Source organism: Pneumocystis murina, assembly GCF_000349005.2.
Source record: "Pneumocystis murina B123 chromosome Unknown supercont1.4, whole genome shotgun sequence".
In the NCBI taxonomy this organism is placed as follows: domain Eukaryota; kingdom Fungi; phylum Ascomycota; class Pneumocystomycetes; order Pneumocystales; family Pneumocystaceae; genus Pneumocystis; species Pneumocystis murina.
The window spans coordinates 52853-72564 of record NW_017802362.1 but is presented as its reverse complement, the minus strand read 5'-3'; the positions used below and the strand labels follow the sequence as shown (position 1 = coordinate 72564).

General features: G+C 30.0%; 8 protein-coding genes across 8 annotated transcripts; 5 read left to right on the top strand and 3 right to left on the bottom strand.

Annotated features, from left to right (window-relative positions):
* Positions 1-44: 44 nt before the first annotated feature.
* On the top strand, positions 45-2892 carry PNEG_01407 (hypothetical protein; the record flags this gene model as incomplete). The annotated part of the gene is made up of 3 exons (XM_007875152.1): positions 45-61; positions 103-1579; positions 1622-2892. The coding sequence occupies exons 2-3, from the start codon at positions 199-201 to the stop codon at positions 2890-2892; spliced, it is 2652 nt and encodes an 883-aa protein (XP_007873343.1). The 5' UTR covers positions 45-61; positions 103-198.
* A 389-nt stretch (positions 2893-3281) lies between these two features.
* Positions 3282-4756, top strand: PNEG_01406 (hypothetical protein; the record flags this gene model as incomplete). The annotated part of the gene is made up of 9 exons (XM_007875151.1): positions 3282-3477; positions 3522-3653; positions 3704-3780; positions 3822-3906; positions 3947-4003; positions 4048-4131; positions 4179-4244; positions 4292-4552; positions 4596-4756. 9 exons carry the CDS (start codon positions 3282-3284, stop codon positions 4754-4756), a joined length of 1119 nt encoding a protein of 372 aa, XP_007873342.1.
* Positions 4757-5082: 326 nt separating this feature from the next.
* Positions 5083-6447, top strand: PNEG_01405 (hypothetical protein; the record flags this gene model as incomplete). The annotated part of the gene is made up of 4 exons (XM_007875150.1): positions 5083-5364; positions 5410-5685; positions 5731-5838; positions 5882-6447. 4 exons carry the CDS (start codon positions 5083-5085, stop codon positions 5990-5992), a joined length of 777 nt encoding a protein of 258 aa, XP_007873341.1. The 3' UTR covers positions 5993-6447.
* On the bottom strand, positions 5137-7515 carry PNEG_01404 (hypothetical protein). The gene is made up of 4 exons (XM_007875149.1): positions 7271-7515; positions 7055-7226; positions 6279-7010; positions 5137-6230 (listed from the first exon to the last, which is right to left on the bottom strand). Exons 1-4 carry the CDS (start codon positions 7448-7450, stop codon positions 6004-6006), a joined length of 1311 nt encoding a protein of 436 aa, XP_007873340.1. The 5' UTR covers positions 7451-7515; the 3' UTR covers positions 5137-6003.
* A 719-nt stretch (positions 7516-8234) lies between these two features.
* PNEG_01403 (hypothetical protein) lies at positions 8235-11759 on the bottom strand (the record flags this gene model as incomplete). The annotated part of the gene is made up of 3 exons (XM_007875148.1): positions 8235-8635; positions 8679-9802; positions 9849-11759. The coding sequence occupies 3 exons, from the start codon at positions 11757-11759 to the stop codon at positions 8302-8304; spliced, it is 3369 nt and encodes a 1122-aa protein (XP_007873339.1). The 3' UTR covers positions 8235-8301.
* Positions 11760-12890: 1131 nt separating this feature from the next.
* Positions 12891-13585, top strand: PNEG_01402 (hypothetical protein). The gene has a single exon (XM_007875147.1). It carries the CDS (start codon positions 12963-12965, stop codon positions 13578-13580), a length of 618 nt encoding a protein of 205 aa, XP_007873338.1. The 5' UTR covers positions 12891-12962; the 3' UTR covers positions 13581-13585.
* Positions 13586-13901: 316 nt separating this feature from the next.
* PNEG_01401 (hypothetical protein) lies at positions 13902-16082 on the top strand (the record flags this gene model as incomplete). The annotated part of the gene is made up of 5 exons (XM_007875146.1): positions 13902-14061; positions 14110-14396; positions 14448-14724; positions 14775-15083; positions 15127-16082. Exons 1-5 carry the CDS (start codon positions 13965-13967, stop codon positions 16080-16082), a joined length of 1926 nt encoding a protein of 641 aa, XP_007873337.1. The 5' UTR covers positions 13902-13964.
* Positions 16083-16410: 328 nt separating this feature from the next.
* Positions 16411-19498, bottom strand: PNEG_01400 (hypothetical protein; the record flags this gene model as incomplete). Its single annotated transcript, XM_007875144.1, has 3 exons — positions 16411-17032; positions 17078-17221; positions 17273-19498. 3 exons carry the CDS (start codon positions 19496-19498, stop codon positions 16553-16555), a joined length of 2850 nt encoding a protein of 949 aa, XP_007873335.1. The 3' UTR covers positions 16411-16552.
* Positions 19499-19712: the final 214 nt, after the last annotated feature.

Sequence of the window (19712 nt, the reverse complement as noted above, 5' to 3'; positions counted from 1 at the left end):
AAACTTAATATTTAAAATTTATTTGAAATTTATTATATTTAATATTAGTATAAGAATTAAGGTAAGAAGAGGTTTTTAATATAAATACTTATAATGGACTAGTTTTTTGGATTTTTTTTAGAAAAATAAGAATTAAAGGTGGAGTTGTTAAGAAATTGACGTGTCTATTTGTATGTTTTTAAAGGATTTTTTTAATTTATGTGGAAAATAAAATTTATAATATTTTGGATACTTGGAATATCGTTGTTGTATGGGGTCGAAGGGATTCCAATTCTTGGGTTTCCTGTTAATTCTCAAGTGCCACCTGTGGCACGAGTTTCTCAGCCATTTCTTTATAAATTTGCGGGAAATACGTTTTATAATATTCAAGGATCTGTTAGATATTCGGTAGATAGGTTACCTTCATGGTTACATTTTAATCCTCAAGAACGAACGTTTTTTGGGACACCTTCAAGAAGTGATATGGGAGCAATTAAATTTGATTTAATTGCAACGGATTCTACAGGATCAGCAAAAAATCCGGTAACGTTTGTTGTGGTGGATTTTCCGGCGCCAACTCTTAAAATTCCTTTGGTTCAACAGTTAAGAATGCATGGTACAATTGATTTGAATGGAGCATTTGTTGTTTTACCGAATCAAGCATTTAGTTTTATTTTAGATAAGAATACATTTGATGCGCGTAATACTAGAATAATGACATATTATTGTGTTTCTGGTGATAATACACCATTGCCCTCTTGGGTTAAATTTGATCCTAAAACTCTTAAAATATGGGGAATTGCGCCATCTATTCAATCTAAAGGAGTGCCTCCTTTGTATTTTTGGTTTAATGTGATTGCAGCAGATGTTCTTGGGTTTTCTGGAGGTGTAGCATCTTTTGGTATAGTTGTTAGTTTACATCATTTGCAATTGGGACGATCTTATTATTCAATAACAGCTGTAGTTGGGCGTTCATTTGTATTTCCATTTCCAGCTAATTCATTGACAAAAGGAGGTGTTCCAATTTCGTCATCAGAGGCTTCGCGTTTTAAGTATAGCATATCTACATCATCTTGGTTATCCTATAATAAGAATAATTTGGCTCTTGTAGGAACTCCTAGTTCAATGGAATCGCCGCAGAATGTTATTGTTGTGATTATGGATGGAACCTATGGAATTACAGTTTTTATTCGAGTAAATATTGGTGATCATGAAATTTTGCCAAGAATTTTGCAGGGACCCTTGCAAGAATCCCTTTCTCGTTGTGCCAGTGGCGATCCTTCATGTTCTCCAGTGAGTGTAGAAATGGCTTCTAAAAATACAAATGTAGCTCCTAAAGTCTCAACATTACCAAATATAAATGCAATATCTGGGAAGTTTTTTTCATATAGAATTGGTGATCCTTCTTCTCTTTCTAGTAATGATAGAGTCGAATTACAATATAGTCCAAGTGATGCTTCAAAATGGTTAAATTTTAATAGGGATACTATGAGAATTAGTGGTGTCCCTTCAGATGAAGGCACTGTGAATGTGAAAATTCATACTGTTTATGGATCTGGTCGTTCTCGTGATCAATATTTTTCAATTTATATTAATAAAGGTAAGTTTTTGTTCCGTAATGATAATAGATAAACCATGATAGGTGATGAAGAAAATACAAATAAGAAAGATTTAAAATGGTTTATTGTTGGAGCAGTTGCTTTTGTTTTTCTTTTTATTCTTTTTCTTATTTTATTTTGTTGTATACGAAGATCTAAGAGACGACGTTCTTCTACTGATCATAGGTATATTTCTCGTCCAATTCCACCGGATTCTCGGTATGGGCAATGGCCTACTATGGATGAAAAAACGTGGGATGAGCCTCACAGACTTTCGGCATTTAATATTTTCAAATCGACAAGTGCAAATGGTCTCTCTGGATTTGTTGCTGAAGTTAAAGAAGCACCAGATAATACAAAATCTTTAGATTCAAATAAAAAATATCGTAAAACAGATGTTACTTCTCCTTATTCAATTCACGTGCTTCCTATCAAAGATGAGCCTATTAAAAAGTCTACTGTTTTTGTCTCAAAGGGAAATATGCATCCTGCTTCTAATAACTCTGATGTTTCGTCATTTTTGCCTATGGGGCCCCCAGGATATGGGCAACCACATCGGTCATGGCGTCGAACGACTCAGGGTAGTTTTTTTTGGCCTTCTAGTAGTACATATGATGAATCAGTTATGGCTTCAGGTTTTAAAGATTCACAAGCAAATGAGCCATATACCGTGAGATTGGTAAATGACTCTATAACTCATTCAGATGAATCTTCTGGCGTAATAAGTAATGCGATAACTTCAAGTACATCTCATAATTCTTCAAATGATTTATCAAGAAAGACTAGTGATAGTAAAATAACTCTTGGATCTTATTCTGAGGATTCAATAATATCGAAGGCTAGCATAAGTCAAAATAGAGAAGATAATGATACACATCGTCTCAGAAAAAATGATACATATTCAAGGGTTCGTCCATGGTCTGCACATTTAAGTGAAAGAGATTCAATTGATAGTCTAAGTTTGATGAGTAGTGAACATTCTAGGAATGAATTTCTATGTGATGAGGCTGATAATCCATATTCAAGTTATTTCGGTGATCACAACAAACGTTCTCAACCTATAAGAGGTATTTCTGGTTCTGATCCTCTTCAATTTCATATTCCAACAAGACTATCTACATCTTTACACACTTCTATACAATCTTCCTCAAAATCCGAAATCTCTTCCTCCATTCCTAATAGGAAAACTCCCATATTAATTAAGCCAACTATGGTTGATCGTCCAAAATTATTCGAGTATTCTCGCTCTAATCGAACAAATACTCATTCACATATTCCTTCCCGTGATTTATCTTCTAAAATCGCTTTTGTATAAGTTATATTTTATATCTTTAAATGTAGCTTTTGATATTTGATATAATATTTGTATTTACTTTAATTTACTTAATTATTTTGGTATACTTGTTCTTTACATATTATGTTGCTATGCCATTTGTTTCCATGCCAACTTGTCGTTGACGGACGTAGATTCTCAAGTCCTTTCAACGACAAGAAAAAAGACGAAATCTATATTTGCTGTTTTTTTGTGAGTATTTCCTACAGAAAAGAAGGCCTTTATTTTTAATATATTTTTTAAATATTTTTAGGTGATTTTTTTGTTTATTTCTTACTTTTTTATTGAAAAAAGTGGATTTTTTTCTATAATTTTAAATTTATTTTTCGTATTTTTTTAATGCTTTTGAATATCAGTGAATTGCATAGAAGATGGGGCAAACATTGAGTGAGCCTATTGTAGAAAAGCGTTCTCAGAAAGGAGGTGATGATACATTGTTATTTGGTGTGTCAGACATGCAAGGATGGCGTATTTCTATGGAAGACTCTCATGCTGCAGTACTTCAGTTAAACAGTGGTTCTGGGAAGGATAAAGTGAGTTTTTTTGGTGTATATGATGGGCATGGGGGTATTATGTTTTTTTTCTTTTTTTTTGATTTAGATTGGGTTTAGGGGACGCTGTGGCTCAATTTAGTGGAGAACATGTTCATCGGATTATATCTCAAGATACTTCTTTTATTGCAGGGGATTATGAAAAGGCATTAAAAAATGGTTTTTTAAATACAGATAAAGCAATTCGCGAAGGTATATTATGAGTTTATAAGAAGGATGTAGTGGATTTATTAGAGTTATAGAACCGCGATTTAAGGAAGATCCATCCGGCTGTACAGCTTCTGTTGTATTAATAACTGGTGATGGGCGTGTTTTTTGTGTATTTAAATACTTTTTTAGAAGGTCACTGAGCTGGTTTAGGCGAATGCGGGAGATTCAAGATCTGTTCTTTGTGTTAGAGGAGAAGCAAAACCTTTATCATTTGATCATAAACCTCAAAATGAAGGTATTTATATTGGTTTTTTTTTTTTATTTTATTTTGTTAGTGGAAAAGGCAAGAATTTGTGCTGCGGGCGGATTTGTTGACTTTGGGCGTGTAAATGGTATGATATATGGTTCTTAAGTTTAGTTTTAGATTAATTTTTAGGGAATCTTGCTTTGTCTAGGGCTATCGGTGATTTTGAATTTAAGAAGAATGCAGATTTGCCACCGGAACAACAGATTGTTACAGGTAGGACATATAGATCTTTTTTTTAGACAAACATTGTTGCCTAATAGCATATCCTGATGTGACAGAGCATCAGTTAGATGAGGATGATGAGTTTCTTGTGCTTGCATGTGATGGTAAGTATAATGTTTTGCAAATCTCATGTTTTAAATGTGTTTATTAGGTATTTGGGATTGTCAAACGTCTCAAGCTGTCGTAGAGTTTGTAAGAAGAGGAATTTCTGCCAAGCAGGAATTGCATAAAATCTGTGAAAATCTCATGGATAATTGTTTAGCGAGTAGTAGTGAAACAGGAGGATTAGGATGTGATAATATGACAGTAATTATTGTCGGATTTCTTCAAGGGAAAACGAAGGAAGAATGGTATGACATGATTGCAAAACGTGTTGAAAATCAAGATGGACCCTGTGCGCCACCGGAATATGGTAGATTTTTTCTAGTTAAGATTATTGGTTAATTTTTCTATAGCAGAATTTCGTGGTTCAGGATACGAATATGGTCATTGGAATCATAATCAAGTAGAGAATTCTTATGAAGAAAATGAAGAAGATGAAACGAATAATGAAACAAGTGTACCTTTTGAAAAATCATGGATTTGGTCATCTCAATCGGATTTTAGTTTTGGATGATAATTCTTGCCTTTTAATTGATTATGAATTATTTCTCGAAACTATTTATTGTGACGGTATCTAAGGATATGCATGATATAAAATATTGAAAATTATGATGAAATAAGCAATTTATGAATTCTTGATTTGTTTTTTAAAAAAGGAATTTATTTGTAAATAAATGGTTTTTTCGGCGCCAGTTTTTAATGATTTCTGTTATTTTTTGTTGATATGAATGTTAGCAATTTTATCTGATTTTTTTTTGTTAAATTTTATTTTTCAATTTGTATTTTTATGTATTTGTATTTTATATTAAAAAAGCTGTAAAGAAACATGTTCTCATGATAATGTTGTATCGAATAACTTATCGTCCAATTTCTCGATTTTTTCATGTTACTTCCTCACGACATGATTTTCTTGCTTTGGCTTGTACTGGGCTGCAAACAGTACATGCTTTAGGAATTCCCTGGTGGGCTACAATTCCATTGACTACATTGCTTTTACGTACTGCTATGGTGCCAATTGTTCTTTGGTCAAGAAATAGGATGATTCGATATATATATATTAAGCCGTTGATTCGGGCATGGAAATGTCAAATTGTAAGATTTGATAATATTAAAAGTGAAAAAGTATAAATAATTGAATGGTTGTTAGAAATGTATTAATGATTTAAGTTTAATGAAAAAAGAAGTGAGCTTTTTCGTCGCCATAATTGTCATCCGATTGGATCAGTAGTTGTGCCTTTTATACAATTTCCATTGTTTTTGACAATGACGTTTGCATTACGTGGTATGTCTGGCTGGTCAATTCCATTATTTCCGAAATCAGACATACCTATGGAAGTTTCGTTGTCCTATGAAGGAATTGCATGGATGCAAGACTTAACAGTTCCTGATTCTATTGGGTTTTTGCCAGTTTGTTTAGGTTTAATTAATCTTATAAATATTGAGGTCTCTTTTTTTTAAAAAAAATATTACTTTTTTAATGATTTTTAGTTAAATATTTATTTTCATAAAGAAATGTTTTTTGTATCAACATTTATGACACGTTTTGCACAAGTTAATGCACTAATTTTTATTTTTATTTCAATGCAAGCACCCATAGTAATATACGGTCGTTTAATGTGTATTTGTTAATAATTAATAGGCATTATGTTTATATTGGATAACTTCTTCTTTATTTTCAGCTGCACAAAATGCTGTTTTAAATGTAATAATGCCTTTTCCTCGTTCTTTTATGATGCGTTTTAAGAATTAAATTGCAAAAAATCAAAATTCTCTAAACTGAGTACGATAGATACGTTCACGTCTATGAGTTTGTTCATATTTCAAGAGAATATCCATGATATCTAGCCAACGGTTACAAAATGTTTCTTGTGAGAAACGTATAGATGATTCTTTAGCCCTTTTTCTCATGGAATCAATGTCTTCTTGGGACATTGAAAAGATATCATTAAATGCTTTTGCAAAAGAAGATGGTGTAGAAGCATGATATCCTATAGATAATAAATAGATATGTTATGATTATTTTTTCGAATTGTTACCTGTTGGTTTTCCTTTATAGTCTACAACGATATCAAGTTTGGGCCCACCTGAGTCGTGTATAACAGGAATAAGTGCTGCTGCCATATATTCAACAATGGCTATTCCAAAATGTTCATTCCACATTGTATTGACGCCAATCCAGGATTTTTTAAGCCATGTGACTATCTCTTTCCATGATAAATTGTGGAAAAATAGAACACGATCATCAATGTTTAAATGTTTTGTCATATTTTTGAGTGAATCAATATATGGTTCATCATTTTCTCTTATAGATCCTATTAAAATTAATTTTATTCCAGAATCCCTTGTTTTAGGGTATGTGTCAAGCATTGTTTTAAAGGATTCTAATAAAAGTTTATGATTTTTTTCTTTCCTGAATTGTGCAATGTAAAGAATTAGCTTTTCGCGTTCAATTTTTTGGTTTATACTAGAATCATATAATTCTTTTATATTGCAAGGAGGGTATATAGTAATTATTTCTTTTTTTTTTTTCCATAAGGATTCTATATGAGCTTGTGTCCAACTTGAGTTTGTTATGACAAGATTTGCATAATGGCCGCAAAATGAATAAGCCAAAGCAAACATTTTCCAGTAAACATTTTTTAGAATTCTTTTATTAGATAATTTTGATATCATATCTTGAGATATTGTAGGATAATGAACATACGCTACAATAGGAATATCTAAGCATGATGATATAAGAGGATATGTAAAGGCATATCCCATTGTATCTTTATATGTTATTGTTGGTTAGCTTTAATTCATATATATCTACCTATAAAGATATCCGGAACACACTGATTTATTGCTTCATATGCTAATATTAAAGAGCCTAAAGATTGACCTAAAAGTGTAACATACGGCCATCGTTCTGGAGATACATAATGTCGTTTATATAAATATATAAATTGTATTCTTTTTTCATCCAATTCTATTTCAAATATTTCCTTAACATATTAATAAACTTTTAAAAATAAAGTTAACAATGTACTTTTGTTTTTTCTAGAATATCTCTTTTTTTAGAGTTTATGTCGCCTGTATATACAACACATATAATATGTGAATATTCACTCTGAATAGCTTTAATTGCCGTCCATAAAACACGTTCTCCTCCTCCACCTGCATTACAATATGGATGAAAAAATCCTATGATGATCGGACGTTGAGACATGTTTAGTTTAAACTTTGCTTCTGAAATAAATTGATTTTTTATTTTCTTTGATTTTCCATAAAGTTTTTTATAGGTTTTGTAAGCTAAGATCTTGAGAAATATGTAAATGATTGAAGGACAAAGAATTATGATAATGATAATGATAGATACTGGAACAGCATATTTTTCATCAAATGTATCCAATTTTCTGGAAATAAATTCTGAAATAAAATACATTATTACAAAGTCCTGTTATGTATATTAGTTTTTTATTAATAATGGGTTTATACCTTGTCTTATAAAATTTTATTATATTTTTATAAAAATTAAAGATAATCGTTATAGATAAGATTTAAGTAAAAACGTAGTATTATATTCATAAATATTTAAAGATGTAAAAATAAAGAGATATATTAAAAGATCTATGAATTTTATAATACTTTAATTCTATATAAATGATTCATTAATAAATATAAAAGACAAAATATTAAAAATTAGGAGATTGTATTTTGTTGAATTAAAAAATGTTAAAATTATAAATAATGAATTCTATTATTTTCAAAATGATTAAAAAAGAAATTAGTCTAATAAATCTAAAGTTATATTTTTCAAGCGTCAATATCTAATAAAAAATCCAAACCCTAATGTGACTTTTAAAGAAATTAATGAAAAATGTATTGGTATATATATCTCAAAACATCTAGTATCGATATAGTAGAATACTGTAGTTAATCCATTATGTTATAACTAAAAATAATACATAAGTATATATCTGATGTTATAATAGATCTGGTCCAATTTATGTTTATTCGTGTGAATTTATGTTTAGTATCGTAATCAAAAATATGTGATGTCTTTTAAAAAATATTTAGTTATATAACTTGTCTAACTAGTGGATTTACTGTCCAATCGATAGGGAATTTAATATTATAATAGCTCTTTTTTGCGTCAGAATTCCGATATATCTTCTCAGCAATAAATATACCACTACCTGTATCATTTTTTATTTGATCATTTTGTTGCAAAGATTGAGAATGCGTTTTTGGCTCTAGAGCAAGTGACCTTCTCCAGAGCTCAGTCACATTGTTCTGTCCTTTTGTACGTATACGTGATATTTGTGATTCAATCCATGTTTGCAACGCTTCAACAAATTCAAGTTTATATGGTTCTTGAAAATGTTGAAGTTTAGAAATTATTGAGTAGATTCTTTTAGATGTTATAAACATTTTTATAATATAAACAAACTTACTTGATATATTTATCATAGTTAATAAGTTGAATAGAATGCTTCGCTGTTGTAGAATTTTTAAAAGGACGATATGATGGATTCCCTTCTTCAATAAATGTAATATCTGTTAAAATTAAACCAAGAAACGGTAGGCACGGAGGTATATGCTCCTTTAAACGAGATCTGTAGAGCGCATAATTACGAGAATAATCTGTTATAGATCGAAGATTTTCAAAAATATTTTTTGATTTTGTAGATAATGTGTTCCATGTTTTTTTTAAACGAGATATGGTAGATAAATTTAAAGCACTAAGAATTGCCATTAATGTGTTATAATTATTTAGTTCCAAGCATTTGTTTCCTATTTTTATCCATTGTTTTAATACATGAGCACGTTTTTTTATATCGTTTTGGGATAAAATGCTTTCTGCAACCCAACCAGCGATATCTGTGCTTAAAGCAGCCATTGCTTTAACAGTTGTATATGTATCGGTTTTCCGCGAGGCTCTTAATTTAATTAATTCTTCTGGTAAAATTAAACAAAACAGTTTAGATTCTTTTAGAGTAAGCTGACGAGCAATTTCAAGAGGATCAAAATCGGTTATACTAAAAGCATCTGGATTATCATTCAATGATGTAGTCCTTAATTGTGTGAGCAAATTTTTTGAAATAATAGCAGATGGCATAGAAAGATCCGAACACAAAGATCTATTAGACGAATTATATAATCTCCTCGAGATATTCAAAAAATGATTATTCGATGCAGTTTTAGAAAGAACTTTATTAATCAACTCTTCTAAACGCGTACTTACTTGCGGAAGATATTTAATAAGACATTGAGAAATAAAATCTTTAATAATATCAAGAGCATCTTCATCAGAATCTTTATGCCAATAACTTTCTATCCAGGTCTTAAATACGTTATAGACTCTTAATCTTATAGGTATAGCGTAATATTGATCCCAGTTATGATCCGCATTGATTGGCTTGTTGGTAGGGAATCTTTCTACTAATGCTATAGCAAGATCACGAGGAGTAGTAAAAAGACGAAATGTGAGGTAAAAAGTACATGAAAAAATGGCATCCGGTGTTGTATCATGCAATGTCATTCTTTCAACCAGGGCATATAAAGATGCACCAATAACCTGTAAAAAATTGATTATAAAATAAAAAGAGATCAATTCAACATACCTGTCCTTCTTGGTTGAATAAAATATGTTTGGAATTCTTCTCTTTTTCTCTGGAAGTATTATCTAGCTCAATAGGCTCGGGACTAGTTGCAGGAGAGCTTATATGCTCTGTATAACTAGATGTGATAGAAAACCTTTCACTGCTAGCAAAGCTAGATGCTGTCCCACTAGGAAGATCTTGGAGAGTTTTCAATCTATTATCCAATGCTGTTTTTTCATTACATTCTAAAGCAGATGAATATGAATGAGATAATATAGGAGACGATTTTGCTGATAACAAACGAGGTAATACCAAATTTTCCCTAAAACATTTATCAGGTTCCTGTCTAACATCAAATTCTGTATCATTGCTTATGTAAGAGTGATTTTCATGATTTATAGATTCTCGAGAAGATATTTCAGGATAAGATGGTAAATGCTCATTTTGATGTTTCCTTAAGATATTTAATGAAGGTTTTTCAGATTGAGAAGTAGAAAAAATATTATATGGTTTATATGTTTCCCGACGTAATTTATTTTCATCTGAAATTTGTGAATTCCTTGAAGAAAATGCGCTAATTGGCAGCAATTGTACGCTGCTTTTTTGTTTAGGGAAAAACACGGGAATATTAAAATCTCCTGTTGTCCTAAGGATAAATTTTGCTTTAGTGACACATTGACCAGCATCGTGAACACAACTTGCAGCAGAATCCATTAGTTGTTTGCATTCTAATTCATCGACAACACTTCCTTTATTACTATCATTTGAAGTAGAATAGTGAGCTGTGATTACTTTTTTTGCAGTGGCTATAAAAGATGTTGTCTTTGAATTAAAACCTTCTTTTGCAATATATAGTTGTGTATTCGGATATTTAGTTAAAATTTGTTCAATAACTGAAAGAAGCTTTCGAGCAGCATAAATGCATTGTTTAATTGTATCAAGAAGTTGACTAGATGCATGAGAATGCAAGTGAAGATGTCCAATAAGTGATGCAAGATTAGAAAGAAATTCATCGTTTATAGTAATTAGGTTATGAAATGCACTTGCCGGATTATAGCATGTTTGAGAATGAAATGAACTGTTTGATAATTGAGGAATATTTGAATCAACATTGTATAATTTGTCCATTTGATCTTCTAATGATACAATAAAAGATTCCGCTGATGTAACTTTATGATGAGCATATACATCACTAGGAAATTCTTTAGTTAATGTGGACGTTGGTAGTAATATCGATTCATTATAGGCCCTCTTCTCTGGCCCGATTAAATGTGCAAGCTGTTTTGACCATAAAACAATTTTATCTAACTGAAATACTAATTCTTTGGAAATATCTTTATTGATAGGATGTACTGATGACTCTTCTGATATATTTTTTGCAAAACTAATAAGTCTGTTAAGTCCACTTAATAAAAGCTTTCGCTTATGACAAGCAGCAGGATTGTTATTTATGACTAATGAATCATATGTTAATGTATTTGTCCGCATTAAAAGCTCTCGAACACCTGATATCAAACCAGTTACTCCGGTAATATATTCTTCAGTTTTAGAGGCCAAAAAAAGTGTATACAATCCATTGCTCGCTGTAACCACGGGTCTAACTGCAATCAAAGTGTATGGTTCTGTATATTTAAGTGGAAACCATCCCCGTGTATTTGTTTCAATTAATGTTCCATCTGCCCATCCACTAAAATGTTGGAAATGAACATGTATGATTTGATCCTGTTCCATTCTTAAGTACGATGCATCTGACTGTTCAATAGAAAATGAATGAATTACACAACAGTAGGTTGGTTCATGTATTGCACTATCTTCTACTTTCTGCTCATTTAACGCCAGATCTTGAAGCATATTCCCAATTGGTTGAGGTAATTGTGGCGGCGAACTATTATTTTGTTGCTTCTTTACAATTCTAAGAGGCTCTATTGTCATTTTCTCAGATATATACGCCTTATATGCGCCTTATATGCGCCTTATATGCCCTTTGTGTTTTCTTTTTATCTATTAAATTACCGACTTATTTGACTACTTATTTCCCCCCTGTTTTATCGGTTTCTTGTCGACAATATAAAGAACGCTAATCCCACAAATCTTTATTCACTTTATCTAACTTTCAAATTTATTATTATTAATTTTTCATAATTACATTTTTATACACGCTCAGAAACGGGGTCCGCGTTGGTTCAAATTGTATTTGAAAAAAAGTAGGAACGTGACAGCATCAAGTTTGGTTAAGTTTTCCATTTTTTTTTCTAAAATATCCTTTAAGCCTATTTTGTTTTTATAGTGAGTTATACTTTACTCTGTAAAGCATAAGATCGTGAAATAGCGATATTAGGAAAAAATTAGTTATAAGATATATCTACACCGATAATTCTTGAAATAGTTTTTTTATAATTATTAATATGGAAAGATATATTTTATCAAATGTATTTTAAAAAATGATAGTTTATTTAACTATTTTAACTATTTTTTATGTATAAAAAGAAGATTTTTTATATTTCAACATAAAGTTTTTCACTGATTAAAAATGTTTGGAAATCATTGAAAATGAGGGTTTAGAAAAAAAAGTAACATTAAAAAATATCGCTAAATTAACCAAATAATGTTAATTATTGAATTAAAATGTATTTTTATAAATTTATAATAATTGTTTTAATATTATATCTTTGTTATTTATAAAATATTATTAATTTGTAAATATTTAGTGTAAATTTATGTTTTAGAGATATGTTTTTATTGACAGTTTTCTGGACCTAATTATTGGAATTAGCCCTAAAATGTTTAAGGAATAAAAATTGAAAATCATTTATTTTGTTAGTTTTTTTTGACTAAATGTTTTTGTCTTAATTTAAGTAGAATAGAACGTTAAGTCTTTTTACTGTTCTAGGCTTAGATATTATTATTTAAATTAAGATATAAAAAAATAAACATGCATTCAGTTATTGTTTTAAAAGTTTAGAATGAAATTGAATTTTTTGATTCTTTAAAAGCTAGAAGGTCAATTAGGTTTTGATGTTTGTTTAATTGAAATCTTTATCTTCGATATGAGTGGCAGTGTATTTACAATATAAAAAATATGTAAAAAACTAGTAACATAGAAAACCGATTAAATAAAGAAAAGATAATTGAATTATGGAATGTGAATTATATGGATCTTGTTGTTTGTTTAGATGGTTGAGGCGGTTTTATCAGCGGATAAAAGATCGTCAGACGGAAAAAAAATTTCAAGCAGGAATGAAATATAGCGAGTATGGAACACAGATGGAGAATGAATTGACGCGTACATCTAAAAAAGCAGAACATATATCAGATATTGTTGTGTATAGATATCGTGAAAAGAATGATATACAAGATGATGAGAAAAAAGAAACATTGTCATATGAACAAACATCTTTTCCGCAGGAAAAGATGACTGAAATGCGTGTTTTACCTAATAATGCTTTAACAGGATTTCAATCACTAGAAACAGATCAACTATCTTGCGGAATTATTACATTTCCTGAAGCTAAAAGTATAGATCCAAGTTCTCATTTTGTTTCTTATGCTGCTTCTGATGATACAATATCATTTACTCATTTATCAAATAATAAATATGTTCAGGATCGATGTCGTATAAGTATGGATACAAATGCTAGCATTCGTGCTTTAGCACCTTCTCGTCAGTCAAGTTATAGTTCTCTTTCTAGTGCATGGACAGGCTCTAAGCTTGGTTTATCTTTTCTTTCAGAAGCTATGATGATGGTTCATTAATATTACAAAATAGTTTTTATATTTCGATGTATGAGTTTCGTATCCAAAGGTTTTAACGTATCTTTTGGTTTTTTATCTATGTTTGATTGTTTTTACATGTTAAATTTTTGATTAAAAATAGAAAAGATAATATAATGGCATTTATATATAGTTTTTTTTCTAAAAAAAAAAAACATAAAAAACAACAAAAGATACTTGGAATCATGAAAAGAGTTAGTTTATAATTATATTTTATGGCCTTGTTATTCTGATTTTTTTAATTTATTTATACTTATTTTTTTTATGCGAATCTTATTACAGATTTAAAGGTCGATGGGGGCTTTAAAGTTATGCATGGATAACGAGTTAACAATTTTTGAATAAGATGATTTAGACAGAGATAAAATGACATTCACATTTTCTTGTGCTCGTAAAAAAGAGTCAGATTCGATAAATGATCAGGAACTTTCAGCTTTGGTAGGTCGACTTATTTTTTCTGCAGGTTAGTATAAGAAAATAAAGTAATTATTAGATATTAAAAGCTAAAAAGGAGTTGATGATGAAGGACGGCCTCTTGTTGTTTTAAATGCATCTAATTTTCCTGATTCTAAAGTGGTTGATTATGATGAACTTCTTCGGCGTATGTTGCTTGTTATGGATACGTTCGTTGATGAAAATGATTATTCGGTAATATTGTTTGCAGGAGGTGTGCGGCACCGACCTAGATGGAACTGGTTGTTTCAAGCGTATCAGTCTCTTGGACGTAAGTATCGGAAGTATATTAAAGTGCTTTATATTGTTCATTCAACATGGTGGATTCGAGTTATGTTGGATTGTGTATGTGTAACGCTTTTGGATGCACCGGAAGGAGCAATTGATAGACGATAGATGAATCATTTAGTGAGTCCTAAATTTTCTCAAAAGATGATTTACGTTTCTACGTTAAGTGAGCTGGCTAAGTTGGTACCATTTCGGCAGATTAATGTACCTCCCGACGTATATGCTCATAATCTGAAATACGAATCGCATGTTACCTTGTCCGAAATGTCTTCTGAGTCTGTGTCTCAGATGTTTGGATTAAGCTTATCACAGCTTATGGGTAATGAAGGTGAAAACGGTTTACCAAGAGTTGTGAAGGATATTTGTGCGTATATTAGAGAAGAAGGTTTTTACTTGCATCTATTCCTTATATTGTTTTAATAGTTTTTTTGATAGCTTTAATGGTGGAAGGATTGTTTCGTCGATCACCTTCTTCTATTTTACTGAAACAAGTTCGTGAAGCGTATGATCGTGGCAATCCCGTGAGATTATCTGAATATGGACCTCATTTGGCTGCTGTTTTGCTGAAGCTTTATCTTAGATCTTTACCGGAACCTCTTTTTACGCATAATCTATATCCTCTTCTTAGAAAAATATCTCATCAATCTTCTTCTAAGAACATTTTATTTATTCGAAATACATTACTTCCAAAGCTCTCTACACCATCTGTTATTCTTTTGGCTAATGTGTGTTTATTACTTCATGGTTATACTTTAATGATAGTCTTTTATATTATTGATAATTATAGATGTTTCTTTACATTCTAAGGAGAATTTAATGCATCCACGTAATCTTTCTATTTGTATTTCACCAACCCTTGTACGACATCCAACAGATCCTCTTCTTGATGTTCAACTTTGTAATCTTGGAGGTGGTCTTGGAATGATGATGGTTATTGCTATTGAAAGTACATATGATATTTTTGATTTTGTTTTTCCCTTAAATCCAGAGAGTTTACAATCTGATATTATTCAAAAGATTCCTGAAACTTCACCTAGTGGGATGGAACAAAAGGTGTCTGAAACTTTACGTAGTGAGATGGTACAAAAGATTCCTGAAACTTCACCTAGTGGGATGGAACAAAAGGTACCTGAAGCTTTACGTAATGGGATGGTACGAAAGATACATGAAACTTTACATACCGAGATACTACAAGAGATTCCTGAAACTATACATACGGAGATGGTACGGGAAGTTTTTGAATCTTTTATACCAAATCTTGTAGAATCTGCTCCTGTGTCATATCTTTCGCAAGTTTTTTCTTCATCTCCTATCTCATGTGTATCGTCTTTAACATCGGAGCAATCAAGAAAGTCTATATCTCTGCCTGAATCACCTTTATTTAATGGTGTTTCTTCATTAAAGCATGAACCTATAAATGAAAGTTCTTTTTTATTAACAAGTAAGCCTAATAGGTCTTCAAATTTAACAATTAGAAGGCAGAATCTTTCATCTTTATCTAATCTTTCTCCTACTTGCCGAAGATCTAAGACGACCTCTGTACATGAGATGTTTAATTCTAAATTAAGATCTGGAATCGATATATCTCCTAATGCAAAATTTTCTTTAATTGGATCTAATTCTTTAAAAGTGAAAACTGGTCTTGTGGAAAGTTTGAGGAATTTATATGAAGAAAAATCTATCTTAAAGACTTCTAAAGATTTTGATGTTTCGAAATTGCAAGGGAAACGTGTTATTATTTAAAGGATAAATTTTGAATTTTTCATATGGGTTATTTTAAGAACTATGTATAAAACTTTATTCATTTTGCCATAAATATTGCTTCTTTAACATTTTAATTGTAATTTTTATGACAATTCTTATTGAATTTCTGTTAAAATAATTCTAATTAAACCTCGTTGCAGAATAAAGTTTAGCTTTAAATCTGATGAAATTCTCTTTGATTTTAATGATATGATTTACATTTGTTCGAACTTGTCACAATATTTATGGTTGAGTCTATTTTGGTTTTTTTCAGATAGTTTATAAAAGAATAGTAAATAATACATATGATTTAATTGCTAAATAAGTTGGTGATTTATGTTTTATTATATTATATTTGTTCTTACATTTGATGCTATATGTTGAACTTATATAATAATATATTTACTGAAAAATACATTATTTTCCTGTGAAATTGAAATTAAAATGTAATAATTTGATATACAAAAAAGTCAAACTTCTAAATTATTAATAAGTCTATATTTTTTAAATTTATAAAAAATGTTGCAATTTTTTAGTTTTGATATAAATGATTTGGAACCACGTACGTCGTTTTCACTTATATCAACGTTAGTTATCCAAGATGGACGGTGCCAAAATTTTAAAAGTAGACTACTTAAGACAACACTAATGCTTGAGCATGCCATAGCAGCACTTGATATTACAGGATGTAAATAAATACCAAATGGTAGAAAAAATCCCATTGCAAAAGGAATACTTATGATATTATATATACATGCCCAGAGCATATTCAATCTAATTCTGTTAAATATTGCACGAGAAAGATGTATTGCTGCAGGAACATCAAGAATTGGATCAGGATGTGTTAAAATAACATCAGCTGCTTGTATAGCTATATCACTTCCTGCAGACAAAGCTATTCCAATGTTTGCTACCGTTAACGCAGCTGAATCATTTATACCATCTCCTACCTAGAAAAGAATTAATAAATAACTTGAATAATATTATAAGGTTACCATTGCTACTGTTTCATTTTGAGACTGGAGATATATAATTAAATTATACTTTTCTTCCGGAGTAATAGATGAATAAATTTTATCATCTGGTATATTTAAGCTTCTTCCAACCTTTAATGCTATGTCTGTACTATCACCTGTTGCCTGAATAAAATAAATATTTAAATTTTTATATATATATGAATGAATGAATACCATCAAAACATCAATTTTCATATGTTTAAGTGCATTTATAGTTTGTGCAGCATTAGCTCTAAGAATATCGGTTAAAGAAATCCATCCAGCAAATTTATTATTGATAGCTATATAAACGTGTGTATATTCTTTATTTAAATTATTTTGTGTTTCATTTAAAAATTCTTCGCACTGGTCTCCAAGTATTTTTCGAATATATACTTCGCTTCCAATTGCTAGCTCTGTACTTTCTTCTGTACAATTAGGCAAAAGTATACTACATTTAACTCCATATCCCGCTATAGCCTCAGATGTTGCTGAATAATTTATGAGTTCTTCTCCTGCTAGGTTAAGTTCTTTTTTAGCTTTTGACTGAATTGCTTTCCCAATTGGATGTTCTGATCTTTCTTCAGAAATATATACTAGTTTCCACCATAATATTTCTAAATCTTTCCACGCATTGGATATCTTGACTTCATTTACACTCATATATCCAACAGTTAACGTACCAGTTTTATCAAAAACCACTTTTGTAATTTCTGATACTGTTTCTAAAACAATTCCACTTTTAAAAAGAATTCCATTTTTTGCACCTATGCCTGTACCAACCATAATTGCAGTTGGTGTGCTAAGACCAACTGCACATGGGCATGCTATAATAATAACGGATATTGCAAGTTTGGCCGACATTATCATTTTTCCGCCTTGTTCTTCAGAATTGAAAATTTGTGGAAGATGAGATATTGTATGACTAAGTATCATCCATACAATAAATGTCATAACTCCTAAAAAAAGTACTAATGGTACAAAAAAAGATGATACTTTATCAGCAAACTTTTGTATGGAGGCTTGAGATGTTTGTGCATCTTGTACAAGAGATATAATTTGAGATAATCTAGTATCTTTGTCTGTCTTTGTTACTTCAAATTCAATTCGTTTCGCGCAGTTGACTGTACCGGAATAAACAATACTTCCTTTCTGTTTATAAACTGGTGTAGATTCTCCTGTTATCATGCTTTCGTCTATATAAGATTCTCCGGAAATAATGACTCCGTCTGCAGGTATTCTGTCTCCTGGATAAATAATCACAGTATCATTAACATTTAGTAATTTAGTAGGGATGGTTATTTCTTTTCTATCCAGTGGATTAGTTTTGTTTATATAAATTGTTGTAGATGATGGATTTAATGATATTAGTTTGGATAATGTTTCTGATGTATGACTCTTAACTTTATTCTCGATATATCTTCCAAGAGTAATAAATGTAATAAGTATTGCAGAAGTATCAAAAAAAACTGATGGTCGTTTATGAGGATATGTTGAAATAGACAATATTATAGAAAAAATAGAAAAAATAAACGCTGTAGATGTTCCTATACATATCAAGGTATCCATTGTTATATCCCCACTATATAAAGAGTTGAATGCTGATTTATAGAAATATATACCGATGTTGAATTGAATGGGAATTGTTAAGATTAAAGATAAAACATCTCCAAAAAAAAGACCTGGAAAAAATAATACTTTCGTTTCTATTTTATTGTAATCTTTGAAATGTGGTGCAACCTTTTGAAAAAAAAGTAATGGAATAGCAAAAATAAGACACTTTATAAAGGTTTTTTTCCACAATTCTATATCTTTAGTTTTGTTAAGATTTTCTAATTTTTCTTCTGTACTATAGAAATCTAATATATCTGCATCATATCCCTTCTTTTTTATAGCGTTAATTAATGATTGAATACTTGAAATTTTAGGACAATAGTTGATTTTTGCTTCTTTTGTTGCAAGATTAATGCAAACATTATTAACGCCATTTATAGATTCTAAAACAGTTTTTATGGAGTTCACGCAGTTATAGCACGTCATTCCGCTTATTTTCAATCTTATTGTGGTATCATTTATGGCATCATGATTGTCAAAATCTATTTTATAGAGAATTGTTTCACTATTAATAAGAGATGTTTCAATACCTACGTTTTTCAATTCATATATAAGATCATTAATGCTTATTATAGAGATTTTATGTTCAATTATTATTTTTTTTGCAGAAAATATATTTATATTTAATATTCCTGAATTTTTTTTAAGATTCTCTTTCATAGTTGAAATACATGAAAAATTTGAGATTTTTTCTATAGAAAGAACGGTTTTCCTAAAATCATCTATTTTTTGGTTTTCTAACATATTTTCTAGTGCAATAGGTGAAACATGTTTATAGGATTTTTTAACACGACTTTGTAAATTCATTGTTTAGTATTATTAAAATCCAAAAAATTTTAAATAGCTTTTATTTAAGTAAGTATATTTTTTGAAATTTTATAAATATTTTGATAATTTTTATATTTTTATTAATACTTTTTTTTTTTAAAAGTTTATCGCAGAATTTTAGAAAATTTTATTACTAGGAAAAATAATTAAAGTGCGGAAGGTACTTTTATTTTTTATGCATGACTAAGAAACA